The sequence below is a fragment of the Sminthopsis crassicaudata genome, chromosome 1 (genome assembly GCF_048593235.1).
Source record: "Sminthopsis crassicaudata isolate SCR6 chromosome 1, ASM4859323v1, whole genome shotgun sequence".
Lineage (NCBI taxonomy): Eukaryota > Metazoa > Chordata > Mammalia > Dasyuromorphia > Dasyuridae > Sminthopsis > Sminthopsis crassicaudata.
Genome location: NC_133617.1, coordinates 49,169,230 through 49,183,822, shown reverse-complemented (window position 1 = coordinate 49,183,822; position 14,593 = coordinate 49,169,230). Strand labels below are relative to the sequence as shown.

The 14,593-nt window shown below is 40.4% G+C and overlaps 1 protein-coding gene across 1 annotated transcript in view; it reads right to left on the bottom strand.

The window, feature by feature from the left end:
- The window catches only part of POLRMT (RNA polymerase mitochondrial), a 39,737-nt gene that overhangs the window by 16,308 nt on the left and 8,836 nt on the right, over positions 1 to 14,593 (bottom strand). Inside the window, exons 3-6 of the mRNA XM_074301976.1 lie at positions 12,707 to 13,371; positions 12,373 to 12,503; positions 9,003 to 9,189; positions 8,403 to 8,549 (exon numbers count right to left, since the gene is read on the bottom strand). Coding sequence (XP_074158077.1) covers positions 8,403 to 8,549; positions 9,003 to 9,189; positions 12,373 to 12,503; positions 12,707 to 13,371 — 1,130 coding nt within the window. The remainder of the gene's footprint in view (positions 1 to 8,402; positions 8,550 to 9,002; positions 9,190 to 12,372; positions 12,504 to 12,706; positions 13,372 to 14,593) is intronic.

Genomic DNA, 14,593 nt, shown 5'->3' with positions numbered 1-14,593 from the left:
GACCTGGAATGCCAGGTTGAGGAGTTTGGACATTCTCCTTGGCAGGGATGGGTGAGAGTGATGGCCACTGAATGATGGGTGCAGTGTAGGTCAAAGGCAAGAAAGAAGATCATCAATGGGTATAGCTGCTTGGGGAAGAGGAGTGATATTGAAAGAAAGCAACTCAATATAGACCTTGCTTTGCTTCTTTTCCTCTATCAAAAAGACTATGAAGGATAAAACAAAAAGGGTTAATTTACTACAGAAATGAAATCCAGGCAAAGAGATGGCAAGAGAATATAAACTGGAACTTGATAAAATTCCCACCATTATTTCACTAGAGTAAAGGAACCTGGTTTCAGTTTTCTTGCCTGTAAAATCACTGGGATAGCCCAACCGATCACTAAGAGTCTCTCAACATTTAAATCTAAGTAGTCTTACAAAATTGTAAGAAAAAACCATCCAAGTACTTACGTAAATAAGATGGAAAAATCTAGGAAGGATTAGACTGCACTATGCAATTATAAAGAAAAATCATGCTGGGAGTGATCTGAAGGATGATGTGAAACGTATAAATCCTGCAGAGAGTACAAGAAGGGCATCTGAGGAGCCAATCCAACAGAAATAGGATAAAATGTATGACTGTCTTGTAAGTGAAAGTGTACAATGGGGACAAATGAACTGTAGACATTGTGAGGGATAGAAAATCCTATCCAAAAATGACTTCTCTGAGACCTCTCGAAGTAAAAAGCAGAAAAGTTGTTTATTTAACAAATTCTCATGAGAATGAGCAATTCCACCGTGAGGAGGGAAAGAAAGAAAGCTCAAGGTAGAAGGGCTAAAGAACTAAGGGAAGATATACAGTTTTTATAGGTTTAATTGCAAAAGGATTACATCATGAGTTTGGGGAACATTAAGAGATAGGTGCCCGCCCTTCCCCACCAGTTAATTGAATGTCATCATATATCTCAAAAACTAAACAATTAGTAGTCTAAACATCAATAGCCTGGACAGCCATAAATGCCATCAAAAAATCTAAGCAATTAGTAGCCTAAACATTGAACATACCTATGCAGGTCACAGAGACCTAGAGAAGATAGAATACAGAAAAGGAATTTAACATTGCTGTAAGTTCTTCACCATATCCTTACTTCATACTTGCTCTACACGACATCATGTAAGAGACAGGGCAGTATTGTCCAGGGTAAAAATCCTGGACTTGGAATCCAAAGTTTGGGCTTTCCTCTGCTTGCCAAATAACCGTATTTCTTTGAACCTCATTTACCTCAAGAGGAAACTACACTCAAAGACTTTTCAGTTCCCTTCCAGCTACATATTTATGCTCATATATGGTTACTGAGGGGCCCTTTGGTGGTCTTTTTTTTTTTAAATCATTTTTTAAAATTTTAAAGCTTTTTTATTTTCAAAACACATACATATTTTCCAACATTCATCTCTGCAAAACTTTTGTATTCCAAATTTTCTCCCTCCTTTCTATCTCCTACCCAAAAATGCAATAATCCAATATGTGTTAAACATATTCAACTTTTCTATATATATTTCCACATTTATCATGATGCACAAGTAAAATCAGATCAAAAAGAGGAAAAAACATGAGAAAGAAAACAAAAAACCAAGTAAACAACAACACCACAAAAGTGAAAATAATAGATTGTAATCCACATTCAGTCTCCATAGTCCTCTCTTGGGTGTAGATGGCAATCTCCATCACAAGTCTGTTAGAAATGGCCTAAATCACTTCATTGTTGAAAAGACCCATGTCCATCAGAATTGAATGTCATACAATATTATTGTTGAAGTATATAATGATCTCCTGGTCCTGCCCATTTCCCTCAGCATCCGTTCCTGTAAGTCTCTTCCAGGCCTTTCTGAAATCATCCTGCTGATCATTTCTTACAGCACAATAATATTCCATAACATCCATATACCATAACTTATTCAGCCATTCTCCAACTGATGGGCATCCATCCATTCAGTTTCCAATTCCTTGCCACTACAAAAAGGGCTGCTACAAATATTTTTGCACATGTGGGTCCCTTTTGCTTTTTTTTTTTTCCCCCCCTGAGGCTGGGGTTAAGTGACTTGCCCAGGGTCACACAGCTAGAAAGTGTTAAGTGTCTGAGATCACATTTGAACTTGGGTCCTCCTGAATTCAAGGCTGGTGCTCTATCCACTGCGCCACCTAGCTGCCCCACCCCTTTTGCTTTTTTTATGATCTCTTTGAGGTCCAGACCTAATAGAAATACTACTGAGTCAAAGGGTGTGCACAGTGTTATAGCCTTTTGGGCATAGTTCCAAATTGCTCTCCAGAATGGCTGGATCAGTCACAACTCCATCAACAATGTATTAGTGTCCCAGTTTTCCCATATACCCTCCAACATTCATCATTATCTTTCCTGTCATTTTAGCCAATCTGAGAGATGTGCAGTAGTACCTCAGTTGTCTTAATTTGCATCTCTGACCAATACTAATTTAAAGCATTTTTTTTCATGTTTTTCACAATTTACTGCTTCCCTTCTAATCTTATCTACATTGGTTTTGTTTGTCCAAAAAACTTTTAAACTTAATATCAGAATTATCCATCTTACATTCCAAAATGCACTCCAGTTCTTCTTTGGTCACAAATTCCTTCCTTCTAATACATTGGTGGTGGAATTGTGAAGTGATCCAGCCATTCTGGAGAATAATTTGGAACTATCCCCAAAGGGCTATCAAATTGTATATGCCCATTGACCTGGCAGTGTTTCCACTGGGCTTATATCCCAAAGAGAGCATAAAGGAGAGAAAGGGACCCACATGTGCAAAAATGTTTGTGGCAGCCCTTTCTGTAATGGCTAGAAACTGGAAACTGAAATGGATGCCCATCAATTGGGAAATGGCTGAGAAAGTTATGGTATATGAATGTGATGCAATATGATTTCAGAGAGGCTTGGAGAGACTTACATGGACTGATGCTGAATGAAATGAGCAGGACCAGGAGATCATTGTACATGGCAATAAGATTATATGATCAATTCTGATGGATCTGGCTTGTGAGGCCAGTCCCAATGATCTTTTGATGAAGGGAACCATCTACACCCAGAGAGAGGACTATGGGAAATGATTGTGAATCATAACATAGCGTTTTCATTATTTTTGTTGTTGTTTGTTTGCATTTTGTTTTCTTTCTCATTTTTTCCCCTTTTTGGTCTGATTTTTCTTGTGCAGCAAGATAATTGTATAAATATTTATACATATATTGGATTTAACATATATTTTTAACATGCTTAACATATTTTGGATTACTTGCTTTCTAGAGGAAGGAATGGGGAGGAAATCTGGAACCCAAGACTTTGCAAGGAGCAATATTGAAAAATTATCTATGCATATTTTGAAAATAACAAGCTTTAATAAAAAGAAAAAACAAACAAACAAATTCCTTACTTCACCACAGATCTGAGAGATAGACTATTCTTTGTTCTTCTAATTTGCTTATAGTATCACTCTTTATGTCTAAATCATCAATCCATTTCACCCTTACCTTGGTATAGATTGTTAAATGTGGGTCATGCCTAGTTTCTACCATAATGATTTCCAATTTTCCCAGCTGTTTTTGTCAAAGAGTGAGTTCTTATCCCAGAAGCTGGGGTCTTTGGGTTTGTCAAAATACTAGATTACTGTAGTCAATGACTAACCTATTCCACTGATCCAACTGCTCTGTTTTTTAGCTAATACCAGATGGTTTTGATGAGAGCTGCTTTATAATAAAGTTTTAGATCTGGTACAGCTCGGCCACCCTCAATGGTCTTTAGTAGTCCTGAATTTTCAATTTTCAAAAAGTAAAAGAGGGTTTAGCCTCAAAACTCTAGGAGTGTAAGCCTAATTTCAATTCTTAGCAGTTATATAAATGACTGTGTGTGTGCGTGTGCACACATGCCCAAGTGCTCATATGAGCCTAACTAATTCTTAGCAAAGTTTTCAAATGTATTGTGAATGGGACAGCTTAGAAGAATGGGATTACTAAAAACCAACATAGCTCATTCAAGAGGGCATACTAAACTAAGTTTTTTTCTAGAAAGATTTTTAAACTCTTGATCAATAAATTATATATTGAAACATATTTATATATTTCTTTCTTTTTTTGCTGAGGGATAAGTGACTTGCCCAAGGTCACACAGCCAGGAAGTGTTATGTGTCTAAGGTCAGATTTGAACTTGGGTCCTCCTAACTTTAAGGCTGGAGCTCTATCCATTATACCAACTAGCTGCTCTCAAAGAAATGTAAAGTTATAAAATTAAGTTAAAAAAACAACTCAAAGAAAAATGTGCTGTAGATAAGGTGTGATTTGACAAAGAATTCATTTAAAAAGGATTTGAGACTTTTAGTGGGCAGCTAGATGGCGCAATGGTTAGAGCGCTGGGTCTGAATCAAGAAGATTCATCTTCCTGGGTTCAAATCCAGCCTCAGATACTTACTTGCTGTGTGACTATGGGCAAGTCACTTCATCCTGCTTGCCTCAGTTTCCTTATCAATAAAATGAGCTGGAGGGGAAAGATTCTGGGAAGATGGCAGAAAAAGTTTTAAAAGTCCAGACTATCCATATTTCCTCCATGAACAAGAGAAAACATTTCAAAGTGAATATAGAGCATAAGAAATAAATAAAAATCAGGGTAAAGTAGTTGTCCTCCTAAGATAACTTGAGTGGACTTCAGTAAAGACACAACCTCCAGGGGCACAGCTCTGGTCTGTAGAACCACCTCCAGAAGAACTTCACTGAATCAGTAAACAAGAAGCCCTGGGGACAGGTGGACTTGGAAGGGTACAGACAGCTAAATGGGGGAGGACCGAAGGACTCTCAGCTGCCATGGGATGCTAGGCCCAAGTGTGCTGACTAGACATGATTTGCTCAGTGGGGACCTTGCTAGTGGTGGACACCTGCACAAAAGCAGAGGAAAGAGTCAAAGTTTATAGTGGCTGGAGGAGCTGTGGGGAACAAGAGAATTTTTCTAGCACAGTGTGACTGGACCGTAGCTATGGCTTAGAGGTTGGGCCCCAGAGAGAGCTCAAAAAAGAACAAAGACTTGAGGTTTAGGGTACCTTTCACCATACCTCAGAACTAGAGTCAATTATAATAACACTATTATTATCTAAGTAAAAAATGAAACAAAAACAAAAATGAGTAAGCAAAGGAGAAAGAACCCTATCATAGACAACTGCTATGGGAATAATTCATATTCAAATAATAAAATTTAAAAAGTCACTCCTAATTCAAAAAGTGAAAGCTCAAAAAGAGTTCTTGGAAGAACTGAAAAAGGACTTCAAAAATCAAATAAAAGAAAGAGGGAAAAAATAAGGGAAAAAAATAAAAACAATCCAAGGAAATCAAGAAAATTATGAAAAGAAAACCATCCAATTGGAAAGAGATCCAAAAACTTAAAAGAGAAGAAAATGGTTCTTTGAAAACTAGAATTAGAAAAGGGGAAGTTAATGGCATTATAAGATACCAAGAAATAATACACCAAAATCAAAAGAATGAAAAAATATGAAACATTTTAGAAAAAGAACTGATCTGAAAAAAAAAAAATGAGGAGAGAGACAATTTAAGAATTGGTGGACTACCTGAAAGTTACAACAACAACAAAAAAGAATCTTGATACAATTTTTAAAGAAATTATTAAGAAAAATTGCCCTGAAGCTTTAGAATGAGAGGGTAAAGTAAAAATAGGAAAAAAAAAAAAAATCCATTCATCACAACCTAAAAAAAGTCCTGCAGGAAAAAATGTACAGGAATATCATAGCCAAATTTCCAGGTTACAGAGAAAATACTACAAGCAACAAGGAAAAAACAATTTACAGACCTACAGACCTAGCAGCTTCTATATTAAAAAAACATAGTTCCTAGAATATAATCTTTTAAAGAGCAAAAGAGCTGAGCTTGTGAACAAAAATAACTTAACCAGAAAATTTGAATGCAATCTTGAATGACTGAAAAACAGCAAAAAAAGTTCAATGAAGTGAAAAACTTTCAGATATTTGTGATGATCTCTCTTTGCTCTGAAGCCAAAGTATAAGTATACAAGTCATTTCCATAACTGATAAATTGTCAGGATTTGAACAGGCAGTTTTTGATGAGGAAACTAAAACTATAGTTATATGGAAAAAAATGCTTTAATTAGAATGTATAGGACTCCTGCCATCTAGGGGAGATGGTGGAGGGAAGGAGGGGAAAATTTGGAGCAGAAGTCAGTGCAAGGGATAATGTTGTAAAAAAATTACCCATGCATATGTACTGTCAAAAAAAAGCTATAATTATAAAATTAATTTTAAAAATAAAGTATTAAATAAAAACAAAGAAATAAAATGAAACCACTCATTACCACTCCACCTCAAAAAAATGCTCTAAATCATAACTGATTAGAAAACTGCAAATTAAAACAACTTAGACCAATCAGATTGGCTAAAAGATGCCTTTCCATTGGGAAATGGCTAACAAGCTGTGGTATATGATTATTTTGTAATAGTATTATCTTAAGTTCTTTTTACAAATGAGAGGCCCAGAAGTAAATTCTGTAGCTAGGGAATGCCCCATGAGCAGCATCCTGGTCATATTGAGATAGCTTCGAAACGGGAGAGGACTCCCTCTCTGATTGGCCCTTTTTAAACCCACTGCAGCCGGAGGTCACTCTCTTTATTGTGGGGTAGCTGAACCAAGTGGATGGCTAGCCAAGAGAAGTAAGAAGCTTGATAGTGAGCACATGGGTCTCTTGCAGACCTGGTGTTCACTTGGGAGTTAACAGGTCAGGGGATTATGTGAGCAAGTATAATAAAGACTTTGAGTTTGCACATGGCTGTTCTTGAGTGCACTATCGGTTATCAAACTACGATTCAAGAAATTGTAGCCAGAGATCTCTGAAGGCCTCAGAGGAGGCAAGTCCGGTTAATTGACACTGCAAAGGTCAGTGGCCAGACGATTATCTGACACCCTGGGAATTAGGAGAGACTGGCAATGAAGAGTACAGGGTAATGCTAGGGCTTCGCAAATGACGTGACTGCCCAGGGTTAAGTAATTACTGTATTTTTCAGTATTACATTATAGAAAATGATGAGCTATTTAGAAAAACATGGAAAGACTTACATGAAAAAATGAAAAGTGAAATGAGCAGGACCAAAAGAACAATGTACATAATAACAAACACTGTCCTGTTTGGGTGACTAATTCCTCTTGAATGTCATATACACTTAAGCCAACAATAAAAGACAATGAAGAAAGATGCTAGTCTTCTCCAGAGAAAAAACTGATAGAAGTATATGTAATATAGTTTTATATATATATGTATGTGGATCTATATATATGTAGAGACACATTTAATTGTAGTTTTCTCTAGGGTGAAGTAGGGAGGGAGAAAGGAAGAAAAACAAAAAGTGCAAAGCAGAGAATAAAAGAAAACTTAGAAAGAAAAAGAGAAAAGCTAGGTGATTTTGAAAACTAAGTGTAGTATTTATTATATAATTTAAAAAAAAGAACCAAAAAATAAAAAAACAAAATAAAATGAGGGGGGAAGGAAATGGCAAATCACTCAGATATCTTTGCCAAGAAAATCCCAAACGGGTCACAAAGAGTTGGATGTGAAAAAATTGACTGAGTAACAGCAATAAGCACTATAAGTCACCAATGGGACATGGCAGCTCCCCCCACCAAGGTAATGCAAGATTAAAGCTTAGCATCTAGAATTAGATGTTAAGTTCCAATGCACTGTGCCCTGGTTAACTGAGCTCATTTCTGGGTAGCTCATTTTAGAAAAAATCTTGATTAACAGAAGTAAATCCAAAGAAGGGAGACTAGGATGGTGAATAGCATGGAAACTATGCTGTGATGACTGACTGAAGAAAAGTAAGTTGTGTAGCTAGATAAAGGGAAAACTTGATGGAAGACTAGATAGAATATTTTAGAGATCATCTTGGTAAACTAATATTTTCAGCTTATTTGCAAAGGGAAGAAGTAGGAGCAAAGGGTAGGAGGTCCAGAGAAGCAGATTTCAATTTAATGTAGGAAAAAATTTCCCATCACTGAAAGTCCTCCAAAGAGAACAGGCTGCCCTGGGAGGCAGTAGGTTCCCTGTTCAAGTAGAGACTGGACAGCTATTTGCTAGCCACAAGACGGACTTCCAAGGAGTCCTGAGCAGAAGGGTTCCTATCCCATTCACAAGAACCCAATCTTCTCTTCCCTTTCTTTTCTCTGGGAGCCAAAGATGCCCGAATCTTCTGCTCTTGCCTCTGGGTTCCTTCCCCTCTTGGTCACTAGCCAAGCCTGTGGTTCAATTATACCCAGGCCATTCCCCTTCCCTGGAACCAGAGTGTGGGCAAGGACCCCAGAGGAGCTCCAGGCTCCGAGCTCAGAGGTAGGGGCTGGACTGAGCACTCACCGCAAGGTGATTCTGACTCGTCAGTGGTTTCTTCTCCACCGAGTCAATGGTGATTGTCATGGCAGATTCCAGCTGGAGCTGCTGCTGGAAGCGCTCCTGTAGCTCTGGCAGCGGCAGCGGCACCTTCGGGTAGGACACAGGCTTCTCCTAAAAACCCAAGACAGGAATGCCAGTTATACCTCTCCCCCAGGAAGGAGCCCTCCTTGATAACAAGCATCCAAGGGCACAACAGCTGAGGTACCTGAGGGCTTCAGGGTGCCCTTCCAACAGGCCAGACTTCTGCTGACTGTTTGCAGTTCTAGCCCCATACTCTTTATCCTAATCCTCTCTGATCCTGTGGTACTGAAATGACCTCCCAAGAGTTTCCACTCTTTATCCACAAGCAGAGATAAGGTCTAGCCCCTTGGTCTTAAAAGGGGAGGAAACTGGGGCTCAGAGAGAGGAATGGTTTGGCTCACAATGTCCTACTCGACTGGCAGAGGCAGGACTCGAGGCCTGCTCTCTAACTCCCAGCCTGGGGCCGGAGCCCTGCAGCTTCCCCGAAGGAATTCACTGTCGAATGAGCCGAGCGAAGGGAACCATGAGCAGACACAAGCTCACCTTGGAGTAGAAGTCTTTAAGCAGGGGAGAAATGGTGTTCTTGGGGGAGCAGGCTGGGGAGGGTGAGAAGCCAGGCTGCGCTTTCTGGACAGCTCTCAACACCATCATCCGCTCCTGTTTGGGGAGCACCATCTCCTGGAAAAGGCTCTCTGGGCTCAGGCCCTGCTGCGCCATCTGACTTAGACAGCTGGGAGGAAAGGCAGACACACGTGAGTCGGGCAGGGGATCCTTTGGAGAATTCAGCTCAGTAGACAGTAAGGAAAGGCCTGCTGCAAAGGAGGAGCGCAACCCGAAATCGCCCTTACGGGGCCACAGAGGCCTAGAAGAGTCCTGGGCTCCCCCTGCACCAAGGAGAACGAGCACTATAGCCAGAGAGATGAGGCAAGGTGTCAAGTGGCCGAGCCCCTGGGGAGGCCGGTGGGGGGTGGGGGCAAGGTGGGGAGGGAGAGGCAGAGCCTGTTGTGAAGATTTCTGCCTTTGCCCCATGTGAGCCCTCATTTAGAATGAGCCTCTAATCACAGGTCTGACAGGCCCCTTATGATGTCACTTTCCATGTCAGTCATGGGCATATCTGGAACTTTTCTTGGTATAGTGTGAGCTGCTAGTCTACACTAGTTTTTCAGTTTTTCCAATAGTTTTTGTCAAAAAGTAAGCTCTTGTCCCAACAGCTAGGATTTTAGGGTTTATCAAACACTAGGTTATTGTGCTTGTTTGTTTTCCATTTATTTCTAATCTATTCCCTGGATCAATCTATTTCCTCACTAGTACCAAATTGGATGTGATTACCATTTTGAGATCAGGTACTGCTAAACCACTTTTTTCCTACTTATTTTCATTACCTTCCATGAATTTCTTTACTTTATATTCATCCAAATGAATTATATTATTCTTTTCTAGCTTTTAAATTTTGGTTACCGATACTTTGATAGTGATTTGATTAATGTGGCACTGGTAACTTGACTAATATGGTCCTAGGTAAGTAAATTAAGGTGATAATGACATTTTTATTATATTGGCTCACTGGCAATAAATATTTTCCCAAATATTGAAATATGTGTTTATTTGTATAAAGTGTTTCATAATTGTATTCATATAGTTCCTATGTGTCTTGACAGATAGACTCCCAAGAATTTTATACTTTCTTTTATAAAACAATGATTTTAAATAGAATTTCTCTTTCCTGCTGGATTTTGTTGATAACACCCAGAACAGTTGCTTGCTTCTATCTTTTATGCTGCGAATTTTGCTGAAAATATTGTTTTGATTGGTTTCTCACTAGGGTTTTCTAAGTAAACTATCATATTGTCTGCAAAAAAACAATAATTTCTTATCTTTTTTGTTCATACTTCTTCCCTCAATTTCTTTTTCTTGTCTTACTGCTATAGCTAGTATTCTTAACACTCTAATGAATAGGAATGGCTATAGAAGACATCCTTGCTTTACCCAAGATCTCACTGGAAAATCTCCTGTTTATTCAGATTACAGATAATGTTGAGTCTTGATTTTAGATGGATAGCATTTAACATATTAAAGAAAAGGAAAGATTCCTTTATTTCTGTGCTTTCTAGTGTTTTTAACATAAATGTAGCTTGTCAAGAGTTTTTTTCCTGCTTTTGTTTACTTAACTGTCTGGACTTTGTTGTTCTTGTTACCTTGCTATTGACATGGTCAATTTTGTTTGTACTTTTCCTAATATGTAAACCAGCCCTGCAATCCATATAGTACATGATATTTGTGATTTGCTGCTGTAGTCTTCTTAAAATGTTGTATTTAGCATTTTTACATCAATATTCATAAGGGATTCATTAGTTTATAATTTTCTTTTTCTTTTTTTGATTCTCCCTGGTTTAGGGATGAAAACTATATTCATCACAAAAAGAATTTAGTAAGATTACCTACTAGCTACCTCCCCTCCTTGCCCATCAACTGACAGCCCCCACTCTTTATTCCTGAAAAAAACCTGGGAAGACTTGTAGGAATTGATGCAAAGTGAAGTAAACAGAGTCAGGGGAAGTATTTATGCCATAATAGTAATACTGTAAAATGTTACTGTTGTAAATAATAAAAATATAAAAATAAACTGTAACTGATCAACACAACAATCCATCAGAATTTCAAAAAACTCATGCTGATTCATGCTACACACCTCCAGAAAGAGAGTTAATGGATTCAGAGCAGACAGAAGCATTTTTTTTTTGCCTTTTTTTTTGGGGGGGGGAGGTTGGAGGAGAGCGAGGAGTGGGGGGAACATGGCTAATATAGAACCAGGTTTTGCACAACTATGAATATCTATAATGAGTTTTATTTTCTCAATAGATGGGGAAAGGAAAGAATTTGAACCCCCAATTTTAATTTTTTAAAAAAGAAATGAAAAAGATATATTTTTTTTAAAAGGCACTTTCCAGGGAAGCCTGGAAGAGTACTAGACAAAAAATTAAGAACCCTAGTTTCAACTCCCTCTAGTGACAATTAGCTAAATGATCATCAACAAGTTATTTTACCTTTCTAGATCTCAGTATCCTCCCCTGAAAAATGGGGGTAATATTGCAGTACCTACTTCACAAGAATATTTACTTTAAGGCTCCCACAGCACTTTGCAAAAATGTCAAGTGCTGGGATAGGGAAAGGGGGAAGGCTTATTGCTTCTTAGAAGGGGCAGAGTAGGACAGGGTAGAGAAGGAATCTGGCAAAGCCCTCCATTGGCAGAAAGAATGAGGGCAAGCAGATGAGAAAGCACCTATGTCAAGTCACCCAGAAGATTTCCTATTACCTGCTCTTTCTTGGATGTGCTCTTAAGTAGCAAGAGCTTTTTTTTTTTTGGCAAGGCAATCAGGGTTAAGTGACTTGCTGAGGGTCGTACAGCTCTTAAGTGTCATGTATCTGAAGTTGGATTTAAACTAGGTCCTCCTGCCTCTAAGGCTGGTGCTCCATCTCCTATACCACCAGCATGAGCAGAGAGGTTCTGGAGGAGCAGGCCCTCAGTCCAATTCCAAGGACATTATGAAACACCACTGGCTTTGGAATCAGAGCACCAGGGCTCAAATACTGATTTTCTCCTTGTATGAGCTGTGCTAAGTCACTTCCCTTTACTGAAGCTTATTTTCATCTAAAGCAGGGGTTCTCAAATTACGGCCCTCAGGCCAGATATGGCTGCTGAGGACGTTTATGCGGCCCACCGGGTTATGGCAAATGGGCTGAGGGATGGAGACAGAGTGTGAGCTTTTGTTTTTACTCTAGACCGGCCTCCCACAGTCAGAGGGACAGTGAACTGGGGCCCCTATTTAAAAAGTTTGAGGAACACTGGTCTAAAATATGGCTTGGCCCAGGTGCCCACTTCGCAATGCTTAGCTAGGTTCAGGAACAACTTTACCTCTTGATGATCACCAGGTCTGCATTTACTCGACCCATACACTCCAGGGCCGAAGCATAGGAAACCAGGTCAGGAGTCAGCTTTGACTCGTTCATCATATAAAACAAGGTGCTTATTTGATGCAAGAAACCCTGAAAGGGAAATAGAGAAAAGTCCTGAGCTCCTGCTCCCAGGAGCTTTGCCCAGGCCCTTTCCCACAACTCCTCCCTTGGAGGCCTCTGTAGGCCTCAACAAAGTGATCCCTGTACTGTCTTCCTCCTCCCTACCTAACCAACAATTCCCCTCCCGTAATGCCGGCCTCTCAAAAAACCAGCCCTAGCAGATATAGCCTTACCTGCTTGGCCCAAGCTTTCAAGAGGCAATTGTACATGGGCAGAGTCAGCAGCTTTTCTCGTGCTCTTTTGCGATTAAAGTAGTAAAAAAACAGTTGATTGGCTTCTGTCAGACGATCCAGGGAGAGCAAGCACTCCAGACAAGCCAGAATGAAAACCTGCTTTCTGGAATGTTTAGACATATCAGGCACCAAGGAGGCCAAGTCATCAAAATTAGTTTTATTTTGTGTCAGAATTTCCTCGGCCTTTATAAGAGACTTCTGGCTCAAACTGTGACGTGGGGTTGGCCTCTCTTTTGTGGCTTTCTCTTTCTCAGTATTGGGTATCTGTTTGATAAATTTTACTTTTGCTTTTCTGGCAAGAATCGCTTTCTCTCTCTTCTTTATCATGGATTCACAAAAGGTCTGGTTCTTGAGCCTGACTTCCAGGTCTTGCTGTCGCTTGTGCAAATCACTCTTTTCTTGAGAGAGCTTCTCCACCCACCGGCTTGGGGCCTTACCCACCGGCTGGGCTGCACTGCCGGCATCTCCCTTGGCTCTGTCCTCCACCAGTCCAAGGGCCTGCAAGTCCTTCTGATTGCCTGTCCTCACTGGGGCCACTTCCACTCGATTCACTGTGACTTCGGACACATACTCAGTCTGGAGTTGTCTTACTCGGGCCTCTAGCACTAAGTCAGGGAGAGAAGAGAAGGAGCAGTCACAAAGATGCACCTGAAGGGGGGGGGGCCTTGCCCACAGCTAATCCTTCACCCACAGGACATGTCTTTTAAGCTGTTCCCCAGACCTCGGACTGAAACCTTTGTCCAGGTTCAATTCTATTCTAGATGGCCCTGATCTGACAGCTTAAGTCACCTTAGCTGGGCTGAACCTGTCAGGGCTCCAGCCCAGCCCTCTGTTCCTGCCCCAAACTGAACTAAACCCAATCTAGTCCTGGAGGCAATATGAAAGAGGTTCAAAGTCTTTGACCTCCTTGCATTCTAGTCATCCAATTCCCTTCAAGAACCAGCTAGTGACTGCCCCCTTACCTGGCACTGTACAAGACACTTCAAGGGGAATACAAAAGAGGAAAAGGCACAGCCCCCGTGCTCAATGGCACATCTCATCTAATTATAGTCTCTCCTTCACCTCCCTGGCCTCTGCAGCTTGGAATCCTGCTCATATTCTCCCTCCTCCCTTAATTTCTGCAATGACACTGCTCCCTTCTGGTTCTCCTCCTGCCAGTCTGATCATTTCTTCTCCATTTTCTTTGCTGAATTGTCACTCATTTCCTGCCCCATAACCACAAATATCACCCAGAGCTCTGTCTTGGGCCTTGTTCTCTCTCTGGGATTCCAGCCGCTCCCATTAATCCAGTGATCTATTCATACAGATGATTGCCAGACCTATTTATCCAGTCTTAGCCTCCTTCCTGACCCCCAATCTTATATTGCTAATGGCCCTGAGAACCTAAATTTCTACACCTTTCAACGTGTCCAAAACGGAACTCATACTCTTCCCCCGCCTCTTTTCCACCCTCTTTCCAGTGACTCAGGTTTGTAAGGAGTCATCCTCCATCCTCCTCCTCCAATCAAGGTCTTGTTACGTCGATGTCCATGGAATCCGGCCTGTCAGCCCCTTGCTTTTCACTCACAGCACCACTCACTACTCTAGGCCCTCATCCCCTCTCCTCTAACAACAGCTTCCTAACTGGGCCTCCTATTTCCAAACCGTCTTCTATCCTGGGCCACAACAGTTTTCCAAAATCACTGACTGACCCTGTCACCCCCCTTACAAACTCTCCATCAGTTCCTATTGCCACTGAGAAAAATGTGTGGTTTCTTGCTTTGGCATCTAGGGCCCCTGACAATCTGGAGCCATCTTGTCTTTCCAGATAGCTCACATTTTCCCCTT